The sequence below is a fragment of the Salvia splendens genome, chromosome 9 (genome assembly GCF_004379255.2).
Source record: "Salvia splendens isolate huo1 chromosome 9, SspV2, whole genome shotgun sequence".
NCBI classification, from domain to species: domain Eukaryota; kingdom Viridiplantae; phylum Streptophyta; class Magnoliopsida; order Lamiales; family Lamiaceae; genus Salvia; species Salvia splendens.
In genome coordinates, this window is record NC_056040.1 from 24,909,264 (window position 1) to 24,928,733 (window position 19,470).

Sequence of the window (19,470 nt, forward strand, 5' to 3'; positions counted from 1 at the left end):
GACAGTACACATGATTGTAATACACAGTTTGGAGGGGTTCAGGAGAAGTTATTTTTTTAAAATTAGGTGGAGTTCGTTTTGATTGTCACCTAAATTTCAGTTGTCTAATCAGTTATAATTTTATTATTTAAAAAATTTCAGAAAATTTTAAAATTCATATATTTGTATTAAAAAATAAAATTACCATAATCCCACTCTACCAAAACAGCTACCTAACAAGGAAATCCCATGCTTTCTATGAAAAGAAAATAAGTATATTGGGCCGAACCCATGATTTCGAAATTTGAAGCAAGAAGATTAATGGGCCGAACACATAATAAAACCCTTATCTAAAAAATGAAAATCATTCGCAGAAAAAAAATGGCTTGCAACTCAGCAAGCTGCGAGTCCGGTTGCTACAAAGACGACGAGAGGCCCGTGGCTGCCAACGGAAACGCCTCAAATCCAAGGCGCGGCGGTGTTAATGTTCCCGGAGTATGCCTCAAGTGCAAGATCAACCAAACCATCGCCGTTACTCACCCCGCCGTCGCTGGCAGTGCCGGAGAGGGCGGGAGGTTCTGCGCCGATTGCTTCCGTAGCAATTTGCTCGGGAAGTTTCGGTTCGCCGTTACCTCTAATGCGATGATCTCCCCTTCCGATAACATTCTCGTCGCCTTCTCTGGTGGTTCCGCCTCTAGGTATTTTATACTATGTATACCGTTATTGGTGCTTTTTTTGTGATTTCTGAGCTTAATTCCTGAAATTGATTCTCGTGTGGAGGTTATTGCTATATTGGATTTGGCTTTGGCTAATGAATGGAGGATTGAGATAGGGATTTCAACTTCATATTTTACTTCGATTTTGTTATTTGCTCGGTGAAATAATTGAACAATGTATGGATCGAGTTAAGCTCATAGAGTTGGATCAAGCTCTTAGCTAGTTAGTGTTTCCATTTGTTTTTGAGATAATCATTTCGATATTGGAATCATTCGTAGTTTCACATGTTTTAGTGAGTGCTACTTAGGGTTTAGGGTTATAGTTGTAGCTAGGCTTGTTCTTTCTTCTAATTTTAGTTTAGGATTTAAAAAAAAAATATTTTTGAAGATTGATTAGGTTATGTTCAGGGTGGCTCTTCAATTTGTTCATGAGATGCAACAAAAAGCACAGAAGAATTTTGATGCAAGTAGAGAACGGGAACGGGTATTACCAGTGTTTGGAGTTGGGGTCGCCTACATTGATGAAACTACCATGTGTGCAGAAGCATCTAGTGAATTTGGTGAAGCAGCGAATGAGGTGGAACTCATTGTGTCAAATCTAACTCCACCAACCAAACAGTTTCTTGCTATTCCTACGGAGAGTATCTATTCGCCCGAGTTGGCTGTTGGGAGAGACAGTTTGAAAAGGTTGGGTGATGTTGTCAGAGATCTCACTGGGAAAGAAGATCTCAATAAGCATCTGCGCATGTTGAGTTTGCAAAAGGTTTGACTCTATTACTTTGTTGATTTAATGCATTAAAACGATCAAGTGGAATTATTCTACAGTCAGTTATGTTTTGACCATGCAGGCTGCTTTCGACAATGGATATAATAAAATTGTCCTGGGGACGTGCACTTCCCGGATAGCTTGCCATGTTCTTGAAGCAACTGTCAAGGTCAGTCGGTCATACATGCCTACAGATAAAGGAAAAAAATCTTTCAATGTATGAAGCTATTTACATTCTTATTTTACCAGGGACAGGGTTTCTCGTTAGCTGCAGATATACAATACGTTGATGCAAGGTGGAAGGTGCCAGTGGTGCTTCCTCTTCGTGACTGTCTGTCCGAAGAATTGAATATGCTATGCAGTCTGGACAGGTGTGATGGAAATGTGATGGGATCTTCTCTTAATGTTTCATGACTAGTTGATTTCTTATTGATTGAAACTATTGCTTCATGATGATCTCTCTCATTGTTTTCTAGTTTAAAGACTGTAGAAGCATCTCAGCAACCTCGTGCTGGCATTAATGGATTGATATCGTCGTTTGTAAAACTATTGCAGGTAGGAACCACACGATATTCTCTTTTGTAGATTCTCTTTTGTTGAGGCTTTATGCCATTTCTTTTTTTACAGGAGGAGAATCCTTCACGTGAAAGTACAATTGTAAGGACAGCCGGGAAACTCACGCCTTTCTCTTTCAATAAAACTCCAGAAGTTGATGACCCCAACGAACGTTTGGCTACTAAGAGGAGGCAAAAGAAATACAACTTGAAGCCCGATAAATCTCAACCCCCGGAGTCATTTTGCCTCGTATGCAGTAGTCCACTTAAGAAATCCAACACTTCAGGCCTGAATGGGCTTGCCCTTGAGGAAACTAGTGCTGTGATTTATGCAGCTGCATGCTCGAGCTGCCAGTATCAGATCCTTCCAAAGGATACCTCATCTATGGAGCACTTTCTTTCTCTGCTTCCTCAGTCCATTACAACCCTGGCTAAGGATAGCAGTGACAGCCACATGTTTCTAAGGTGATATTTTTACTCCTAGGATTTTATTCTTTACATCTATTAACTAGTTCAGTTTTGCATTTTGAAATGAATACTTGCATTTGTCACATGTATGCATATGTTCTTATACATATGCTTGCCTTGTGGTTCACACAGGGAGCAAATACAAGATCTTCTGTTATCAGACAGTGATGACGGGACCTAAAGATGATGTTGGAGGATTTGGCCTTCACATTCCAACTGGGAAAGAACAAGACTCACCCACAGATGGAGGCAGGACTGGGGCGAGCTTAGGGAAGCTTTCAATTTTGGGCTCTGACTTAGTTCTACGGTTCTCAGAAAACAGGCTTATTTATTAAGCATTTTCGTACTCAAGATTGCATGATGGTATATGTTATACTGCTTGATTTTTGGAGGAAAATACAAAAAATTTGTATTTCTCATACACAATGCATAAATACTTCTTGACTGCTGCTTCAAAACGAAGAGAGTATAGATGTTGCAAACCTAGTGTTACTTGCTAGTATAATTGCATGATTGTGTTTTAAGAAATCATGTGATCTGTGGGCATATAATAAGCTTCATGCCAAGTTTGCCAACTTACCCCTTTGATGAAAGAATTCGAAGTATCTTTCTATTCACATTTGATGCCACCTACCTTTCTTTGCAGTCTAATTTGTTGATTAGGAAGCATAATGAATTGGAAAGCAATGCTTGTGTCACTCTCGTTACACATGGTTGACCTTTCATATATTATATAAATTCGCATATTTGCTGGACTGGACCTTTCATTGGCTATGGCTGTGACTTGTGTTGGTTTGGTAGTGATGGTGATGGTGATGGTGGTGGTCCTCATTTTACTTTCATCTTCCCCTTTATCCTGTGATAAGTGTGTATGTGCTTTGAAGTTCTGGTCTAGCCATCTTTGTCGTTCGTCTCCAACACGAGGAGCTCAAGAAAACATGCTAAGATTGCTCGTCTGGTGAGTTTTGTTGCATCTGCGACTTGGGTTTGAGTTTGTCGTCATTCTTGCTTGTAATGCAGGCTTAGTTTGCAGCAAGTTGTGGTGGACCTTAGTTGTATAAGTGAAACGTGATCGACCGAATAGAAAATTGTGGCAAATTTTTTTTGTTAATGTGTGGAGTACTATATAAAAAAAGTCATCTTAGTTTAATATACCAAAGGTCCAAACCTCATTACTATAGTATATAATAATGCGTATGACACAAGCCCTAAACGTTTAACCTGTAATTGTTTACATTTATTCCATAATTTGGTAATATGATTAGACATGACTCCTTATGATATATAGTTTGACAATTATAATATGTAGTTTGACATAAGATATTTTACATTTATCACGTAATTAAAATTTATTGTTTAATCAATTGTACAAAGTTATGAAAATATTATTATCAAAAGCAAATGCACGAGTGAAAGAAGTAAATCATATACTCCATATAAATTAAGTTTGAATATTTTGTGAATGGTATTGTTAGTCAAAATAAGTGTCAATTTTCCTATACTGAAGGTAGCATAAGATTTATCCACATCGTTACAGTAAGTTCTTTTCTATAACAGGATGCCTAGATAAACAGAAATTTCTAAGTTGAAAGTTGAGAAATTTTCAGAAAATAATAATTGGTGTGGTCAAAAGAAAGCATAATTTGCTGTTTATTTGTTGTTGGTTTGCACTGGAAATATCGTTTTCAGCCGGCCAAGCCAACCGAAATTCTCTCTGATTTTAATGTATTATTTTTTTAGATATATGGTAGTATGATATTAGATTAATTAAAAAATGAAAAGGTTAAGGATTGTGAAATGGGTTTAATTATGAACTACTATTTTCATTTCTATTTGAGAAATTTTTGACTCATTCTTTATTAATAATATTTTAATTATTTTTTTTATCTCTCTTACATTTTCATTTAGGGATTAAAACATATACTCCTTCAAAAGTTCAAGTTTTTAAGGGATGGATGGAGTAAAAAATATCAACCTCTTGTTTAATAAATCAAGTGAGATTACCTCTATTTCTTAATTACCTGATATCAGTTTCATTGTTACTTTTTGGGTTTAAAATATCCAAAACATAAGGGCGATCCTATATTCCACATTAAATACTCAAGAGTTCTAACCAAATCAAATGATCCCCATTTTATCTAAACTAGAAAATTAAAATTAAGATGAATTTGCCGTTATCATAAAAGGAAACAATTTGTGGTCGGAATTCATGAAAGTATTTAAGCAAAAAAAATATAAGTAAAACTCAAATACGAAGGATAGATTGATCAAGCATGGCATAGTAGAAATTGAGGATGATCGAAGTATCTTTTGAAATTAGGAGCCGGAGTCCATGGAGTATTTTTTTTCAGCTGCAAAATATCAAGTCAATTGTGGTACTGCTGTTACGATAGATGGAACATATCCATATGTCTCCCCAAGGACCTGATGGCATGTTTCCTCTCATGGTTGGGCACCCCTCTCCAAAAGGCTGATAAGAAGGTATGGATCTCTATGTTTTATATCATAGTTTGGTCGATCTGGATTATACGAAATAAAATGACTTTCCAAATGTTTTAGCCGGACTGAGAGACCGAAAAGAGAAGACTTTTTGGGGCATCTTACGGAGTGGAATAGAAGTGAGTGTCCAAACCTACTCCGCAACGGAGCTGTCGAGCAATCAAGTGAACAACATTAGATTTTTTGGGGTGAAGATTTATACCAGGCTTCTGTTCGTGATTTGATGTTGCATGTGTTTCTTAGGCTTTGTTGTTGGCTTTTCTTTTATCTTTTGTTTGGTTGAGATTGTGTTAGATTGTTGTTTTTTCTGTTTTAGTTGTTCGCGGTGTAGTTTTTGACCGTTTGTCTCGAACCTTTGCTCGACTCTTACCAACTTGACCTTTTTGATTAATAAAAAAATAATTGAAGAAAGCAGCTAACCAATAAACTTGAATTGTAAACCACTTTCTTATTAATTGGAATTGAAAATGACTTCCAAAAAAAATTAAAAATATTATTCTTTAGCATGTTAAATTTATGAGTCCATATATTTTCTTGGAAAAATATTTCAATAAAATATCTAGTAATTGCAAAATCTTGACGGTATCAATCATTGATATTTGATATAGGTGTCCCGTCAAACATTAGAAAAACATGAGATTTTGCTTAAAGATAAATATTAAGTGAAACTAATATAGGTAAGGTGTAGCTTTTATACATAGAAACTTTTTTAAAGGACTAGCTAGAAAGACAGATGTCTTCGATGAAAATATACTCATTCATGGTTCGTGTACTCAGCAATAAATTTACATATTTAATAATCAGAATTTGGTAAAAGAAAAAAATGCACGTAAATACACGTCAACTATACATTTTCTTAAAAGAAATTAATACTAATATTTTATACAAATAATAAATACATATAGTAATTTGTAAGAATGTGTGAAATACATAATCATATATACAGTTTTTTAGTAGTATTGATTTGTGTTTTTAAATATACTATCTTTTAAGATTAATGGGAGAAATTTTCTTTTCGTATTGAATGAATAATATGTTACAGAGACTACATATTTATAGGCTAGGTATTCTACATATATGGTAAACCTAAATTTACAATAATTGTTCTCTCTAATTTAGGCAAAATATATTCTCATATCAATAACATAATATTCTCCCGATATTATGCGATCTCATTCTAACACTCCCCCTCAAGCTAAGTGATGAGATTCCCAATGCTTAGCTTGCCTAGTCCTTCTCGAAATGACTTCGAATTTACTGCATTCGTCAATATATCTGCCAGTTGATCTTCGGACTTGACATAAGGCATTTCCACCACCTTTGCTTCGAGATTCTCCTTTATGAAGTGCCTATCTACTTCCACGTGCTTTGTTCTATCATGTTGTACCGGGTTTTCAGAGATACTGATAGCTGCTTTGTTGTCACAAAATAATCTACAAGGAAGGGCGGACCGGAGATCCAACTCGGTCATAAGTCTCCGCAGCCATAGCACCTCTGTCAGTCCACTCTTGATTCCCCGGAACTCTGCCTCTGCACTAGACATTGCTACTACATTTTGCTTCTTACTTCTCCATGTCACAAGGTTACCTCCTACAAAGGTAAAGTATCCGGCGGTAGTCCTTCGATCATTCGGATTCCCTGCCCAATCTGCATCAGTGAAACCGTGTATCTCCATGTGACCATGCTTCTCGAACATAAGTCCATGCTCGGCTGTTCCCTTCAGGTATTTGACAATTCTTAACACAGCTTCCCAATGCTCCTCTTGTGGTGAGTGCATAAACTGACTCACTACCCCAACCGCATATGCAATGTCTGGTCGTGTATGGGAGGGGTAGATGAGCTTACCGACTAGCCTCTGATATCTCCCCCTATCGGTCAATTTCGCGCCTTCCTTCATCTGCAATCCATGATTTTGTAACATAGGAGTATCTGCTGGTTTGCAATCAATCATTCCTATCTCGGCCAACAAGTCAAGTATATACTTCCTCTGATTTATGAAGATCCCTTTCTTTGACCTTAGCACCTCTATCCCCAAGAAGTACTTAAGGAGACCAAGATCCTTCATCTCAAACTCATGGAATAAGTTCTTCCTTAGTTCGGCTATCTCCTCCTCATCATTTCCAGTAATGATCATGTCGTCTACATATAATCAGACATGTGATCTTCCCCCCTGATGGGATACGAACTAAACAACTAAACAATAATTGCGAGCCCAATAGCAGTGACGGCCCATCAGCCCAAAACCCAAGAAAGAGTATCAGTTCGGCACAACCAAAGAGTTCGGTCACAGCCTATAGCTCGGTAGTATCAGTTCGGCACAACCAAAGAGTTCGGTCACAGCCTATAGCTCGGTAAAAGCCGACCAATCGAGCTCAACTCTCAGATCGGCAAAAGCTGATCGGCAAAGTTCAGCAGTTCGGTCTCAGTATTCGACCGAACAAGGAGATAGTGGACCCATGCAGGATCTCCACGACCGAACAAGGAGATAGTGGACCCATGCAGGATCTCCACGACCTCCATTACACCCACGATCTATTTAGTGGTATTAAGCAGTTATCAACCCCACTACCAGGGCTGCAAACCACGATCTTAGTTCGAATGTATAAATAGAACTTAGATCAGATAGACAGGGTTAAGCTCTCTAGATCCTGAATCTTATAGCAAATCAGTATTGTAATCTGTAAGCGAGACCAAGCAATACAAATTTGCCCTCTCTTCTTCCCGTGGACGTAGATTTACCTCAGTAAATCGAACCACGTAATTTTCCGTGTTGTGATCGTTTATTACTTGCATTTATTCCCATCAAAAATTCGCCACATCATCACTGGCGCCGTCTGTGGGAAACAGAGAACCAAAACTGTGATAAAAGCGAGTTTTTGATCCTTTTCCACCAAAAAATGCATACCAGATCACATAATACCCATACTTCCGTCCGTGATGAACGTGAGGAAGCTAGTCCAGCCCGTAGGTCTGGAAAACAGCCTCGGGAGAAATCTACCTCCAGTTCTCACGGTGAAAGAACAAACCACTCAAAAAGTCATCGCACCGAGCCTCCCCAGCAGCTCGCTTTGAATGAGGCTGTCAAGTTGTTCTTGGCTGAGAAGCAGGATGAGTTCTTAACATTCCTGCAAAAGAGCCAGAAGCCGGAGAAGAAAACGGCGGATTCTCCCTCCCCCTCCAGACATGAAAGTCACTACCGCAGTAGTGTCGTATCTTCCAGGAGAAAGAATCCTCACCACCGATATGTTCCTTCTCCTCCTTGTTACCGAAATCACAGGAGAACTCCATCTCCACCATACCGGAGAGATGTCGGATTCGCTATGTATGGAGCGCTGAAGACTCCATTTTCGGATGATATCACCAGAACTCCGTTGCCACAGAATTACCGAACTCCGTCAGTGACTTATGACGGGTTAGTGGATCCTCATGATTTCCTGGGACGCTATCAGTATAATATGGCGAACCAAGGTCTAAATGAGGTCCACATGTGCAAGCTGTTTCCCGAGCTGCTCATCGGGAACGCGAGAAGGTGGTTCGATAGCCTCCCCCAGGGCAGCATTAGATCTTACAGAGATCTGATGGATGCTTTTCATAGGAGGTTCTTCCAGAAAGCTGAAACCCGAATCACTTCGGCTCAGCTGCTTTCTATACGTCAAGGTCGCGATGAAAAGATTAGCGACTTCATGACAAGATTCCACAAGGAATGCCTACAAGTAGATGATCTCAATGATCTACTTGTCATTTCGGCATTCCAAAATGGAATTCTGCCAGGAGCTCTCTACAGAAAGCTCGTTGAATGCAGTCCGCAAACAGCTCAAGAGATGTGGGACATTGCAGACCAGTTTTCTCGTGCTGATGAGGCAGACCGTCGAAAACGGTCTTTAGACAGCTCTTCCAGAGGAGACAAGAGGAAGCCCGATCATAGCGATCAGGGACATCCTCGCCGAACTCCTTTTGAAAGAATTCAAAGGGCACCGGTACAAGACAGATTGGGACCACGTCTCAATCCTGAGAAACCACCCGCTCAGTTCGTACCATTGAACAAGTCGAGAGCGGAAATTTTCGAACTGCATTCTGATATGTTCGAAAAACCAAAGCGGATGACGAAATCAGCCACGCGCCGAAGTCAGGATAAATATTGCTCCTTCCATCAAGACCACGGTCACGATACCGAGGAGTGCCGAAATTTGGCAGCAGATATTGATGTTCTTGTGAAAGCAGGGACGTTAAAAAAATACCAAAGCAAGCCGCCGAAAAAGAATAAGAAACAGAGAAGTGCGAACTGCGCTCCTCAGGATCCTAAAAGGCAACAGGATCCCGAAGACGATGACGAGCCGCAATATGATGGAGTAATCCAGACTATTGACGCTCTCCCAGCCGGGAAGACTAAATCGTCTCTGAAATCAGAGCGCAGAGGCTTCAATCGAGAGGAGCCAACACATAAAAGGCTGAAGAAGGGGGAAGTAATTACATTTTCAGATGCAGATCCCGTCCCGGCCATTTCTCCTCATCAAGACGCTATTGTCATTCAAGCTGGAGTGGCAAACAAACTGATCCACAGAGTGTTTGTGGATACAGGAGCGTCAGTTAGCATTTTTTTTAAAGAATGTTTTGATAAACTGGAAGTGGATCCAGCTCGGCTCAGTCCGGCCCCACTTCCTCTGAAAAGTTTCGCCCAGGAGGACACCCGCCCTGAAGGTATTATCAGCCTTCCGATTACGGTAGGAAGAGCGCCTACGAGCTCCAGTACGGTGATCGAGTTTTTTGTGGTAAAAGCTCGATCCCCGTATAACATTATACTGGGAAGAGACTGGCTCAACACAGTTCGGGCCATTTGCTCTACTTATCACCTCACAATCAAGATCCCCACTAAAGGAGGGATAGCAGTCATCCGAGGTGATCAAAAGAGAGCAAAAGAATGTCTGCAGATTGCGCTTAAAAGTGCCGAACAATCAGATCGGCACCATCAAGCATAGCAATCACAGCAGCCGGAGTCAGAGGCAGGCGAAATGAACGAAGTCACACCGGAGCCGAACCCACGACCAGTTCAGTTATACGAAGACGATCCATCCAGAACGGTCAAGATCGGTTTCGCGGGAACACCTCTACTCCGGGAAAAGACCATCCAGCTCCTCAAAGAGTACAAAGATGTCTTTGCGTGGTCTCCGTTGGACATGACTGGAGTGTCTCCCGAGGTAATTACACGTCGGTTAAATATTGATCCTTCAGTCCGGCCTATAAAACAGAAGCAAAGACTCTTTGCGGCAGAAAGAAATCAAGTCATCCATGACGAAGTCCGCCAATTACTGAAAGCGGATGTATTATTTGAAGTAAAATATCCTTCTTGGGTGGCCAATCCTGTGATGATCAAGAAAAAAGAAGGAGGATGGCGGATGTGCATAGATTTTACGGATCTAAATAAGCACTGTCCTAAAGATTGCTACCCCCTTCCCAACATAGATAAAAAAGTAGAAGCTCTGATAGGCTTCGAAATTTTCTGTTTTCTTGATTTGTATAAAGGATACCACCAAGTTTTAATGGATGAGAATGATGCTTCAAAAACGGCTTTCATTACTGACTTCGGTATTTTTGCTTATAAAAAGATGTCATTTGGTTTAAAGAATGCCGGAGCCACATATCAAAGGATGGTAGATAAGCTATTTCGGCACCTGATCGGAAAAGAGGTTGAAGTATATGTTGACGACATAGTTGTTAAAAGCAGAAGCACTTCGGAGTACGAAAACAATCTCAAATCCACTCTCGACGTGCTCAAAAAAGCCAACCTCAAACTCAATCCCCAAAAATGCACCTTTTTGGTAGATTCGGGAAAATTTCTGGGTTGTTGGGTTTCAAAGGAAGGACTCAAGGCAAATCCCCTAAAGGTTCAAGTTGTTCAGAACATGGCAATGCCGAAGTCCATACATGATGTGCAAAGGCTAACTGGATGTCTAGCCGCACTGAATAGATTCCTTTCCCAAGCAGCCGAAAAGCAAATGCCGTTCTTCAATGTTTTGAAGAAGGCACCAAAGTTTGAGTGGGGAGCCGAACAGAAAAAGGCTTTTGACGAACTCAAAAGTTATTTAACCGAACTTCCTACTCTCTCTGCTCCAACAGATGCCGAAGTGATATTCTTATATTTAGCAGCATCAGATCAAACCATTAGCGCGGTGCTTGTACGAGAAGAAAGCCTAAAACAGCGTCCTATCTACTTTACAAGCCGAGCATTAAGAGGTCCCGAAACATGGTATCAACCTCTGGAAAAAATTGCTCTGGCATTAGTAAATGCAGCAAGGAGACTGCGGCCATATTTCTATGCTCACAAAGTATGCGTCTTAACCGATCTTCCACTTCGGCAAGTTTTGACTAAGCCCGAAGCATCGGGCAGAATTGCCAAGTGGGCCATAGAGTTGGGAGAACATTCAATAGAATATCTACCTCGGAAAGCCATCAAGGGACAAGCCTTGGCAGATTTTCTTGTAGAGGCAAAGTTCGATCAGGCAATCCCTATTATTGCCGAACAGAAAAATCCTACCAATGACGAACTAACACAGCCCCAGAAACCCGAAGTAGAGCCGCCGGACTGTTGGATTGGATTCGTAGATGGAGCTTCGAATAAGACAGGAAGTGGAGCTGGTATTCTACTTATCGCTCCCGACGGACACGAAGTAACTTATTCACTTCGGTTCTTATTCCCAGCCACTAATAACGAAGCCGAATACGAAGCCCTTCTTGCCGGACTTCAGTTAGCGCAACGTCTACTTGTCAAATCTCTCAAAATTCATTGTGATTCACAAGTCATAGTGAATCACATGCTGGGTACAAGTGAAGCCCGTGATGAAAGGATGAAAAAATACTTGGACAAAGCGCAAAGTATTAGCCGAAATTTCTCTTATTTTCGGATAATCCGCATTCCCAGAGCGGGAAATAGCCGAGCAGATACTTTAAGTAAGTTGGCCTCATATCCGAGCTCAAAGGTGGAGGAATTACCGCACAGAAGCATTGATGAAGCTGAAGTACACTCAGTAACCAGTTCACCAAACTGGATGACGCCAATATTAAAGTATCTAGATCAAGGACAACTGCCCGAGGATAAGAGAGAAGCAAGGAAAATCACATGCCGAGCACGTCGGTATGAACTTCATGAAGGAGTCCTATATAGAAAGTCCTACCTTCAACCGTTATTGCGATGTGTAGGACCAGAAGAGACGGATTACATCCTTAGAGAAGTTCATGAAGGATCTTGCGGTAGCCACATCGGAGCTAGAGCATTAGCTAAAAAAGTTCTGAGATGGGGATATTATTGGCCAACTTTGGTACAAGAAGCAGTACAGCTAGTCAAGAAATGTACGAAATGCCAAATCCATGCAAATATCCCAAGGACGCCGCAGACTGATCTATGTGCTATGCAAAGCCCTTGGCCTTTTATGCAATGGGGCATAGACATAGTAGGACCACTACCACAAGCTCCCCGGCAAATGAAATTCTTTATCGTTGCCGTGGATTACTTCACGAAGTGGGTGGAGGCTGAACCATTAGCTACAATAACAAGCTCAAAGGCATTAGATTTTGTCTGGAAGAACATAGTTTGCCGATTTGGCATACCCCATATCCTCATTTCAGATAATGGGACTCAGTTTACTGACAAAACATTTAAGAATTGGTGCCAAGAGTTGAATATTCAATAGCGGTTCACTTCGGTCTCTCACCCACAAGCAAACGGACAAACGGAAGTAACGAACCGTACTCTGGTGAAAGGGTTAAAAGCTCGGTTAGAACAAGCCAAAGGACAATGGGTAGAAAATCTTCCTCAAGTCCTATGGTCTTACCGAACTACACCAAAAACCTCCAACGGTGAAACTCCGTACAGTCTAGTGTACGGCGCTGAAGCCGTAATTCCGGTTGAGATCGGCATACCCAGCCCCCGAACCCTTAATTTCTCAACAGAACTGAATGGCGACGGACTGAGAGCCGAACTAGATCTTGCCGAAGAAAGAAGAGAATTGGCCTTCATAAAAGAAGCCAAGTACAAGGAGCAAGTAACCCGGTATTATAACCAAAGGGTGAAAAAGCTGCAGTTTCAAGTGGGAGATCTCGTATTGAGAAACAATGAAGTAAGCCGAGCAGAAAAGCTGGGCAAACTTGAACCCACATGGGAAGGTCCGTATCGGGTGTCAGAAGTCCTGGGAAAAGGGTCTTATAAATTAACCCACATGTCAGGAGAACAAGTACCCCGAACATGGCATATTTCCAACCTCAAGAAGTTCTATTTGTAAGAGACAAGGTCCGGTCAGTCAGTCTTGTGTCTAGTTCGGTCCTAGGGTTATGTGCTTTCATATTTTTTTTTGTTCTTGTGTCTAGTTCGGTCCTAGGGTTATGTGCGTTTTGTCTCTTATAAATGTTACTGACGTATATTGTTCCTTAAAGGCTGATTCCCTTTTTTTTGGATCATGTATTAAAGACAATTGTGAGTCCAAGCTTCTAAGGAAGATACAAGATTCCACAATTCAGCTTAAGAAACAAGCAATTCGTCTGAAACGAACTGCAATAAGCCGAAAACCACTTCGGTTAACTAGGGAAAGTCCAATCCAAGTGATAAAACTCGCCAAATAAGGACACTAACTAAGTCCGGTCAAAGAAGAGTTTACTTCATAAGACCGAGGACGAGTACAGGGAAAGTCCAATCCAAGCGATAAAACTCGCCAAATAAGGACACTAACTAAGTCCGGTCAAAGAAGAGTTTACTTCATAAGACCGAGGACGAGTACAATAAATGAAATAAAAAATCGCTGAACTGTAAATACGCAGTGATAGAAGCGAAATGAAAAAATTTCATTTACTAAGTCTTGTTGGGCATACAATTCCGCTGCCCTACGAGAATGCGTTACACCATTACAAAGGACTACTCTACTGTCTACGGTTGCTAAAGTTGAGCCACCTATCCAAAAAGTCCTCATGATGCTGAGTTCGGGCGTTCCGAGCAGTTGAAGAATCAGTAGGTGGACGAGATGCTCTGATCGACCTACCGCCTCTTCTCTGAGTCCGGGAAGTTCTAGCACCTCGGCGGCGAAGAGTCTCTTCACGAAGCATTCGCTGATCTTGCTCACTCATATTCACCACTCCTCTACGAACTTCAGGGCGTTCTTGTCTTGACGTTTCCGGTTGCTCCTGAGTCCGTTGATGACTTGGAGTACGTTCTTGTCTTGACGTTTCCGGTTGCTCCTGAGTCCGGTGCTGATTTGGAGTAGAAGTTTGAGTAAGTGGATCCGAGGTTTGAGTTGGAGCGTGAGCGTCTGTTAGCAGGAAACGGCTAAGGAATCTCTCGATCGCGGGACGCCGGGAAAGAATGATGTCGTACAGAGAAGCCAAGCGCCGCAATGATTTCACAACTTGTTGGCAAGCCGAGCTCTCCAGCACATTGTTCTTCCGGAGTACATGAAGCTTCTCCCACAGTTCATCAACTTGATTCTGAACTTCGGATATAGTCATTCCCCCGCGCCCGCTGATGAAGTCTTCATATGCAGTCCTCTCAGCGATGACAGTATTCAGCTCGGCCTCTAGATCTCTCCTTATGGACTCTAAGTCCTTATTGTTGGACTCCAGCTCCACTAAACGAGCCAAGAGTTCATCATACTTCATCTGGTCATCTATAGCTTTTTTCTCAGCTTCATTTAAAGCCGAAGAGTATAGCCGCTTCCAGTGAAGTACCTCCAGCTCCTTAGAGTAAAGAATACGAAGCAGCTATGTCAGTTCGGCATTTCAGTTTACCGAGCAGGCAGTAAACCACAATAGGAGTAAAAGAGATTAAGAAAAGCTATAAAGAAGACACGAGTGTAGAAAGAAGAAATTTTTTCATTCACAAGAAAAAATTTACACAAGGAGGGCTTCAAGGCCATTTTACAAATAGAAAGAAACTAAACTAAGAGAAGGGAGACGAAATCATACTTCGCCAGTTTCGTCTCCGGCTTCCCTGTGGGTTTCAGCTTCTTTCTCCTTGTCGACCTCGGTCTCAGCCTCGGCCTCCCTCATCCCTCCCTCCTGCTCGGTGCCCCCCATCGCCGATCTGCTGCACCTCTTGCTCGGCGTGCCCGTCGCCGGTCTGCTGATCCTTCTGCTCGGTCTCCTTGCCGGCCTCATTTTCCTGCTCACCCTCTTCTTTGAAAATTGAAGCGGGTGAAACAGGCCCCAAAGATGGTCTCCATGTTCTCGTCACGGTCAGCACGGCAATTACGGACTCGCTCAGCAGAAAGCAGGACCGAGGAAGACGCAAGCTCCTCAAGGAGCGGCAGACTCTGGAGACGCGCTGCAATCTCTCGGCCATACAGCGGCAAGACGACTTCGGGTTCCTGCTCAGCATTATCGGTCATCAATTTCAGCAGATCGCCGATAAGGGCCGAAAATTGATTGCTCAAAAAGAGTTTCTCCGTGTAAACACGGAGAGCCTCCCCCTGAGCAACCACGGCAGCAGCCTCCCTCTGTTTCGACTGCTCTCTCTGGATGATGAGCTGGTTTTTGGCACGCTGGGCTTCATCCTGAGCCGAGATCCTAGCGGCCCTTGCCTCCTCAAAGTCTGCCCAAGCCTGTTCGGCCTGGTGACGAGCAGCATTCAAATTCCTCTGCATCTCATCATAATCGCTGGACGCTTTAGAGAGTTCAACTGTGACGAGCTTGCAGAGCATATTGTTCCTCTGAAAATGGAAAAAGGAAAAAAGTCAACAGAGGGGCCACAAAAAATATAGGAAAGAAGCAAAACCAGAAAATCAAGAAGGAAATTCACCCCCACAAAATCCTTTGGCCATAAAAAGGGCTCAGAGATATGTTCCGAAGTGGCCGCAACCGCTCCGGATCCACAACCCCCCAGGACAATGTCTCTCTGTGGCGCTTTTGGGGGTTTCTGAGTCTTCGCCTTCCCCTTTGCCGAAGTCGATTCCGGCTTTTTTGGATCCGAAGACTGACTCGAAGAGGTCTTCTGCCTCTTCGGATTCTTCTCGGCATCAGACGCCGAGCTGGTGGCTCTCTGTTTCTCCGGCTCCTTGGATTCGGAGGATTTGCGACCTAGCCTGCTTAGCATGTTCACTGCCAAAAAAGCGAGAAAACAAAGTTAGTTTTCGCCGCTAAAGCAGTAAAGCATAAAAAGAAATCCTCACCCTCAGTCTCTTCGTCCGAAGACGAGGAATCGAACACGAAGTCACCCTTGACGAGCTCAGATTCCGAATACTGTTTCCTAATCATGGGAATCTTATTGAGCTCGCCCTCGAGCTCGTCCAACGGTTCTACCCGAGGATGAGGAATTACGGACTTCGGCCCTCTCCAGGAAAAGTCCGGAGCCGCTGTCCTATTGTAAAAAAAGAAACGATTTTGCCACTTCGGCCATTTGGTTTTACAGAATGCTCTGAAGGGCTGTAAATGGATCAAGTAAAACCAGGATCCCTTTCTCTTAAACTGAAAGAAATTAAGGATTGCCCTCAGAGACAGATCCTTTTCTAGTCTACGCAGCTCGGCAGCAAAGGCCGATAAGTGCCTCCAAGAATTTGGAGTCACCTGACCTAAAGGAAGTTGAAAAAAATCAAGAAGCTCTACAAAGGCAGGGGGAAGAGGGAAACGAAGCCCGCATTCTAAGCAGGCTTCGTAAACGGTGGCATAACCCTCCGGCGGCGAGTTAGCCCTATGAATGTCGTCGGGAATCACCACTAACCCCCCAGGAAGAAAATATTTTCCGTGTAAGGATATCACAGTATCCTTACTCAAAATGCTGTGAAAATATTCTACCGTCTTCTCCCCGGACCTTTTCCGGCCAGAAGACCCCTTACCCCCCTTCCTACCACTACCTGATTCAGAAACAGATTCAGAAGAAGAAGACATGATTCTTACTCTTTGATGGTCGAAAGTCTCTGAAGAAATTCTTGAAGAAGCGGAAGAAAATTTTACGAAAAAGAGAGAGAATACAGAAGAAATAATCGCAAAAGTATTCCAATGATGAAGAGAGGAAATATTTATCAGATTCGCAAAGGCATTTCAAATTCGTCGCACCGTTTCAAATCCCACTTTTTCTGGATTCTCTGGCCGGATTTGCTGTCGCATTTAATGCAGACACGTGCAGAGCACGTCCCCTGACGTCGGCCTCCCCCTTACACTTATCCAAAACGCCGAAGTGATTCACTTCGCTTTTCGGGGGGGGGTGGTGATGGGATACGAACTAAACAACTAAACAATAATTGCGGAGCCCAATAGCAGTGACGGCCCATCAGCCCAAAACCCAAGAAAGAGTATCAGTTCGGCACAACCAAAGAGTTCGGTCACAGCCTATAGCTCGGGTAGTATCAGTTCGGCACAACCAAAGAGTTCGGTCACAGCCTATAGCTCGGTAAAAGCCTGAAACGAGGTTTTCTATTTTATATCGAGTGTGCACAGAAATAGATCACTGCAAGCGCTTGGTCAAGACACCACGCTCCTTAAATCCACTAGAGCACAAGGTCTAGGAACTTAAGAGAACATAAAGTGCTTGGTCGTTGGACACACATCGACCCCCCCTTCAAAAAATATAAATCCCTCAACCCGAATACTATGAATTAGTATATGGAAGTGGGGTCGATCCCACAGAGATGGACTCGCAAAGTAGTGCTCAGAGACTTTGGACAGACAAATGGCTGCTGCCACGCAACAAAAGGGTTGAGAATTTTAAACTAACTCTAGACCTAGGCAGAAAATGTAAATGCTAGACCTAGGACATGTTAAACTTGTAAATTCAGACTTCGACAACAAGAAACATAACCACTTCCTAGACAGTGTAAACAACTACCTAATCTAGCTAAACAGAATATGACTGAGGGTGGGGACCATAATTCCAAAAATGGCAAGTACGGAAAGAACTGCAGATTAACAAACTGAGCAAAAAGCGAGATTCGAACAGAATATAGAGATTTGGTCGTCGTTATCTTGCTGCAACTCGGAAACACATCAGATCTGCGTACACTAGACGGAATGAAAGAAAATCACGTAAACTAAGCATGAAAATCAGATCGAAACTACTCAGATTCACGTCAGAATGCTTGATCCACTCCGGATCCAAGACATCCGAACCCAACAACCAACAAATCCAGCAAATCCAACCAAAATTCTTCCACAATCCAACTCCAATCTCCCAGATCTGACCATTAACCTGCAATAACTCAGTAAACAGCTGCAAAACGCATCCAACTCCGACAAATTAAAACTCCAAAATCTCAATAAGCGAAACGATCAAACCAGAAATCAACACAATCGCCATAACGGAAATCAAACTTGCATTAAACCAGAAACTATTCGGTGAAAACAGCGAACCGAGCTTCGAACAACGAAGCTCGGCAGAGTAAGCAAAATGCGGAAAGCGGAAAATAAATTGTTTCTTCGCTCCTAACAAGAGCGGTGTTACACCCATTTCGGAAGCTAAGATGAAACCCGAACGTGCGAACTGAGATCTCCTCAAAACTAGTATCAAGTGTGTGTGTGGGAAAGTGAACTAAGCAACAGGCTGTGGTGAGGTCTCCCCCGGGAAGATCCCTCCAGCTTGCATGCTTCTGCCTTTTATAGATGCGGAAATAGCCCTTGAGTCTTCGTAGAAATCTCTATTCTACCCTTCAACTCTGGAGCTTCCTCCGTCGAGCAATTCTCTTCATAATCGTTCACTAAATCGCCAGTTCCTCGACCTTGTGATTTTTTGGTCTTCTTTCCTGGACCTGGCGAATTCCTTCACACACCTGGCTTAAAACGTGCGTTAGTCCTAGTAAAATCACGAATTAAATCCCTAGACCCATGCATGAAATTAGCCTTATCAAACTGCTCACACTTAAACCATGCTTGTCCTCAAGTATGAAAGACAAGAAAAAGAAATAAGGCGAATTTCAATGCACGGCCCTCCTCCAAGTACTTTTCTACAAACAAAACAGACTCCTAGACCTAGACAACTACAACACGAAACACATAAAAATCACAAAAGAAAAGAAAACACATAAGCGCATAAACTGGTATTTTCCTAGCAGCCATCCCCACAAGTTTAAGGTCAATCCAAGCGTTTACAGCCTCAGATTCCTCCCCCTTCCCTTCTTCTATCTAGTCGAGTTGTCAGTTCGTCAAGATAGCCTTCTGACTTCCCAATTGTTAGATTCACTCGATCACTCATTCCTCACCAGGGATGTTAGGATCGGATCGCTCTTAAGTTAAAGTTACTCCACTGATGCATCGGGTTATGAGAGTTTCTCCTTCCTACCGTCTCCTTTTATTCCTGGGTCTGGTTACTACTGCTTCCTACCCTTAAATTGTTTTTTTTTTTTTTTTTTTTTCCTGGACTTCGTCCAGCTTATACCTCCCCGGTTTTATTATTTTAACTCCTCCCCTGGACTTCGTCCAGCTTATACCTCCGGTCCCTGGACTTCGTCCAGCTTATACCCTCCTTTTCCTGGACTTCGTCCAGCTTATACCTCCTTTTCCTGGACTTCGTCCAGCTTATACCTCC

The 19,470-nt window shown here is 42.4% G+C and overlaps 1 protein-coding gene across 1 annotated transcript; it reads left to right on the plus strand.

Moving 5' to 3' along the window:
- The first annotated feature begins 329 nt into the window (after nt 1-329).
- On the plus strand, nt 330-2,846 carry LOC121746984 (cytoplasmic tRNA 2-thiolation protein 2). Its single transcript, XM_042140955.1, has 7 exons — nt 330-677; nt 1,104-1,458; nt 1,544-1,630; nt 1,711-1,832; nt 1,938-2,016; nt 2,089-2,480; nt 2,616-2,846. Exons 1-7 carry the CDS (start codon nt 337-339, stop codon nt 2,662-2,664), a joined length of 1,425 nt encoding a protein of 474 aa, XP_041996889.1. The 5' UTR covers nt 330-336; the 3' UTR covers nt 2,665-2,846.
- The last annotated feature ends 16,624 nt before the right edge of the window (nt 2,847-19,470 follow it).